Consider the following 5,624-nt stretch of genomic DNA (forward strand, 5'->3'; position numbering starts at 1 on the left):
AAACATTGAGCACTTATTATATACTAGGCTCGGTGTCAGGGATTCAGGCTGGAGAAAACCACAGTCCCTGTTCTTTTCCATGCTCTTTCCCCATATTGCCCTAAGGTAGGTCCACCTTGACTTACCGTTGCCCTAGAGCAAGGGTGGGCAAACTAGAGCAAGGGTGGGCAAACTTTTTGACTCGAGGGCCACAATGGGCTCTTAAACTGGACCGGAGGGCTGGAACAAAAGCATGGATGGAGTGTTTGTGTGCACTAATATAAATTCAAAGTAAACATCATTACATAAAAGGGTATGGTCTTTTGGCCCACTGGCCGTAGTTTGCCCACGGCTGCCCTAGACCCACCTTTCCAACAATGCTTTGCTACCCATGTGCCATGGTAAATGAACTCCCTCTGTTCCGGCTCTCTTTACAGAATGCACTTTTACCTTTTGGCTGACGCTTGCTTGAATATTTCCTTTTTTCTCGTACCTCCAAGGGAGGTTTTTTTTTTTTTTCCAGCCCTGACATGTGTGTTAGTTTCCTATTGCTGCCCTAACAAATTGCCACAAATTTAGTGGCTTGAAACAACACAAATGCATTACATTACAGCTCTTAGCATAGAAGTCCGACGTGGGTCTCACTGGGCTGCAATCCAGGTATCAGGCTGCGTTCCCTTCTGGAGGCTCCTGGGGAGACTCTGTTCCTTTGTCCTTTCCAGCTTCTGGATGCCACCGGTATTCTGTGACTGGTGACCTCTTCCTCCATCGTTAAAGCCAGGACCTGTAGTCACCTGACTGCCTCTCATGCCTCCCTCCACTTTTAAAGCCCCCCCCTTGCGCTTGCATTGGGCCCACCTGGGTAGCCCAGGATCATCTCCTATCTAAGGTCAGTTGATGAGCAGCCTTAGTTCCATTTGTAGCCTTAATCCCCCTTTACCTGATAAATTAACATTCATTCACAGGTTCCCAAGATTAGGATGTGGACATTTGGGGCGGGGGGGAGGCAGGTGGTCAGGAGGGCTATTCTGGCTACCACACCATGTTCGAAACTGACATGTTTTCATCCCTCTTCCTTCCCTTATTTGTTTGCTCAGTGAATAGCATGGCATCCTGATATTCTGCTTGATCACCTCAGCCAAACATTTGGAAACATCTTCAGTTCTCCCATTTAATCCATTGCCAAGTTCTGTGTAGCTCCCTCCTCCACTCCTAGAGGCCTAGTCTCCCTTGCAGATGCTTGAAGGGCCCCTCCTTCAGGTGATGGGAACGTTGAGCAGGCACACACACAACTTACACAAACACAGCTGTTGTGGTGCTTTATTTGTATTGTTTGTGTTACATATTGGAGTTTAAGCAATACTTCATGGGCGGAGGGAAGGTGGAAGAGATCCTGGAATTAAAAAAAAAAAAGTTTGCAGTCATTGGTCTAGAGCAGTGGTTCTCAACCTGTAGGTCTCGACCACTTTGGGGATCGAACAACCCTTTCACAGGGGTCGCCTAAGACCATCGGAAAACACATATATAATTACCTATTGTTTTTGTGATGAATCACTATGCTTTCGTTATGTTCAATTTGTAACCATGAAATTGGGGGTCACCACAACATGAGGAACTGTATTAAAGGGTCGCGGTATTAGGAAGGTTGAGAACCACTGCTCTAGAGCTACACTGTCCAATACAGTAGCCATGAACCCCGTGTGGCTATTTAATCAATTAAAATTAAATAAAATTTCAAATTCAGTTCTGCAGACATGAACCACATTTCAAATGCTCCTTAGTCTCCAGTGGCTACTAGATCGCACAGCGCAGGTACAGAACATTTCCATTCTCGCAGAAAGTTCCATATACAGGACAGCACAGAGTTCTAGAGAGTGTCTCCCTTTTGCCCACTACCTAGGCATAGTAAGCCCGCAACATTAAATGATTGTAGATATTCCCTTCCTGAGAATATGTGGTTGTATGGTTTCTTTTCCTTCCACTTCACCCACTGTTCAGTTTTTCCTTGTCATAATTGAATAGTTACTTCCCTTCTCCAGCTGTTTGTGAAATCAAATTCTTGGCAGCTCAAGTCCTGCCCAGCTGTGTAGTTTGTGATACAACCTTTATGCGGTATTTCCTTTTTGTTTATCCTCACTCGGTACTTAGCACCATGCTTCTCTCCCACTCATGGATTTCCATACAGGAGAGAAGTATTTTGCGGGTGGTTATCTTCCTTTATACATTAATTGTCTTCTGCTGCTGCTTAAATGTGCATTGGGGGAGGTGTCTGCCTTATCTGTTCTCTCTGCTGCTTAAATGTTTGTGAAGAAAGTAAGCCCTTCCCTTGGCAAACTCCAGCTAGGAAACCTCTTCCAGCAAAAATGAATGATGTCATTGCTGACTTGGTTAACATTTCAAGCTCCCATCCCTCTTCCCCTCACTGTCTCTTGAGAATTCTGGCCAATTCTCCTATTTTGCACAGCTTTTGTATCATTCCGGCTTGTCTTGGTTATGCAGTTTTACTATTTGGGCCCTTTTCTCATTTTCCCCTAAAACAGGGACCATTTTTTTCTGTAAAGCACCAGGTGATCCCTGTCACAACTGCTCACCTCTGCCACTGTAGGCAAAAGCAGCCTTTGACTATAGTAAGACAGATAAGGCCTGTAGGCTGTAGTGTAACAACCCCTGCCCCAAATAATATTTTAAATCCTACTTACTTCACCATGCCAAGAGAGACTCCTGCCTGCCTTTTTTTCCAGACCTGGCCTTCCAATTCCAGGGTTACATGCGCCAGCTCTATCCTGATTTCCTTTACAAAGTATTGCGTTCATTACAAAATATATTTCGGACTTCTTTGGCTTTTGTTGCATGTTCTGAGTGAAGCAGCAGGAGTCCCTGTGAGGCCTGCTGCATCTTGGGCCCTGGCACACCTCGGTTGTACTTTCCCCGGGACTGTACGCTCCCAGCTAACCATGTTTGGTTTTCAGTCTTGAGTACTAAAAAATGCATTTTCTTTTCATTTAATTAGGAACCATATATTGGCGACAATGTCTGGAAGCTTCTACTTCGTGATTGTTGGCCACCATGACAATCCAGTTTTTGAAATGGAGTTTCTGCCACCTGGAAAAGCAGAATCCAAAGTGCGTATGGAACCTTAACAAACCCCATGAGAACTGTCATGCTGTTGTAATGATAATGGTGTAATGTGCTTTCGAACTGGAGATCTGGACAGATGAGATAATAATTAAGCGAGGTTTGCTCTCGAGTCCCATGGGCTGGTAGAAGCCAGTCAGGGAAGGTTCAATGAATTGCTTCATCCTTTATCGGCACACACTTAGCATGTACTGGGAGGAAGCTCTGGGCCTCTTTTCCTGGTCTTCAGTCCACTGTGCCACCCAACTAGGAAAAGCTACTCCTTAAGTGCATAGAAACATGGCCCACCCATAGTGGGTCTGAAAGAACAGTCGTTGCTGCCTTGAAATGCCATGAAAGCCCATTCTGCCCCAGCAAGTCACATTTTTCATCAGCACATACATAGTAGATCCATTTACACCTGGGAGGATTAAAAGGGACCCTTACTTACATGTCTTCCTGCTGCCCAAGACGATGGCAGTTCCCAGTGACCTACCTTATCTACTGGCTGGTGCCCATATGCTCTCCTCCCCAGTGACACACCCAGCTTCCTTATCAAGAATGGCTGTAGAAAAACACACTGAGTTGGCGAACGTCTCCATTCAGAATAAACAGAGCCATAGAGCCTTGAGATGAGAATAGCTGGGTCCCTTCCATCTTTCTGTACCAGTCCACGTTCCTAATTGCCTATAAGTTGTGCTGTGTCTCCCGACCTCCAAAAATAAGCTTTAATGTTCTTTACGACAGGAGTTGATTTTTCAAATACATTGTAATGCATAATGTCCAGTCTAGTGTAGGATGCTTGTCAACTATTCAGATCTTGCCAGTAAAATATGATAGAAATGTAATTATCCTACCAGGTGTTGGTGCTACATTATTTTCCCACATCCCTATGAGCACACAGCTCATTAAAACTTTGGCTTGAGGCATCTCTGTAGCAGTGATTGCTTTGTGTTACACCACTACTCCATTACAGTTCCTGTGCACTCTGGGGCCTAGTGGTGCATAAAGCAATGCATATAAAAGTATTTCATCACAAGATGCTACTACCACTTACCTTCTGAAAGCATTTCTATAGTTTTCTCCTAATCTCTCAAGATTGATCATCCCTGTAAAGTAATGAAAAATGCTGCTATAAGCCAGACACGAAATACATCCCTTCTCTAAGGATTAAATTAGCTGCATCTTGGCAACGGGCGTGAAGTAAACATGCTTTAGCTGTGCGAGGGATTCCAGGGTAACTGGCAGCCTTCCTCCAGCCCAGTTGTGGGAACAGCCTCCTCAGCAAAGGGTCTGTACAGTTTCCCAGGGCTGCCGTCACAGAGCACAAAACCTGGGTGGCTTAGCACAATGGGAATGTTCTGTCTCAGTTCTGGAGGTCAGAAGGCCCAGCTCAAGGGCGGGGAGGGCCATGCCCCCTCGGCAGGGAAGGTGCTCGCACAGGATCTGTTCCGGCCTCTCTCCTAGTTCCTGGCAGTTCCTTGCCTGGTGGCAGCACAACTCCAGTCTCCACATGGCGTTCTCCCTGGGTGTGTCTGTGTCCAAGGGTCCCCTTTTTTATAAATACATCATTCAAATTATAAATACATCAGTCACACTGGAGCCCACTCTTCTCTGGCATGAACTCATGCTAACTACAGTGGGGCCTTGACTTACGAGTGTCCCGACTAATGAGTTTTTCGAGATACGAGCCTCTCTTGGCCAATTTTTTGCATTGAGTTGATAGAGTAATTTGAGTTAACGAGCTCCTTAACAAGCTCGGTCTCGGAATGAATTAAACTCGTAAGTCAAGGCCCCACTGTAGTTACATCTGCAACAACCCTCTTTCCAAATAAGGCTGCATTCTAAGGTACTAGGGGTGGGGACTGCAACACAGGAATGGGTGGGGGTACAATTCAACCCATAACAGAGGTGTTCTCTGAAAATGCATATGGAAAGTAAGAATTCCACAGGAGTAAGACCATTTCAGGTTGTGAACTCCCCCTCCACAATATGGTGGGACATTCCCACCTTCTCCAGTTCAGCTCTGTCGGCCCATGAAAAGGACACTCCCAGCTCTGACAGGACTGTCTCCTGCTATCACACAGGGGACTGAGTGTTCACAAGGGTTAAGCATGGCCTCCTGCCACTCCCAGGCCCCCCTGCCTTGTAAACTCCTTACACCTGAAAGAGTCATGCCACCATGTTAGGAGTGCTACCTCCTCGCCTGTCTTCACTGCTCACCAGATGTCACTACACAGGAAGCCTCCCTCTCACCCCACCTTGAGGCCTGTGCCAATGTCACCTCTCTGTCCTTAGCCCCAGCTTACCTATGTTGCTGTCCTTTATCCACAACCTTTTAGGTATTTTTTCCTGTCTTCCTCTAAAACAGTGGTTCTCAACCTTCTGGCCCTTTAAATACAGTTCCTCATGTTGTGACACAACCATAAAATGATTTTCGTTGCACCCTGACCGGTTTGGCTCAGTGGATAGAGCATCGGACTGCGGACTCAAGGGTCCCGGGTTCGATTCCGGTCAGGGGGATGGACCTT

General features: G+C 46.1%; 1 protein-coding gene and 1 long non-coding RNA gene across 3 annotated transcripts in view; one reads left to right on the top strand and one right to left on the bottom strand.

The window, feature by feature from the left end:
- Nucleotides 1–5,624, top strand: part of TRAPPC2 (trafficking protein particle complex 2) — an 11,382-nt gene that overhangs the window by 2,839 nt on the left and 2,919 nt on the right. The window contains exons 2-3 of one of the 2 annotated variants that reach the window (XM_006759077.2): nucleotides 986–989; nucleotides 2,990–3,101. In XM_006759077.2, coding sequence (XP_006759140.1) covers nucleotides 3,009–3,101 — 93 coding nt within the window. In that variant the 5' untranslated portion in view covers nucleotides 986–989; nucleotides 2,990–3,008. The remainder of the gene's footprint in view (nucleotides 1–985; nucleotides 990–2,989; nucleotides 3,102–5,624) is intronic. The other variant, XM_006759076.2, reaches the window with a different exon arrangement.
- LOC107182351 lies at nucleotides 1,285–4,134 on the bottom strand. Its single transcript, XR_001513074.1, has 2 exons — nucleotides 3,545–4,134; nucleotides 1,285–1,372 (listed from the first exon to the last, which is right to left on the bottom strand). It is a non-coding gene; the product is annotated as an uncharacterized LOC107182351 (long non-coding RNA).

The sequence above is a fragment of the Myotis davidii genome, unplaced genomic scaffold (genome assembly GCF_000327345.1).
Source record: "Myotis davidii unplaced genomic scaffold, ASM32734v1 scaffold216, whole genome shotgun sequence".
NCBI lineage: Eukaryota > Metazoa > Chordata > Mammalia > Chiroptera > Vespertilionidae > Myotis > Myotis davidii.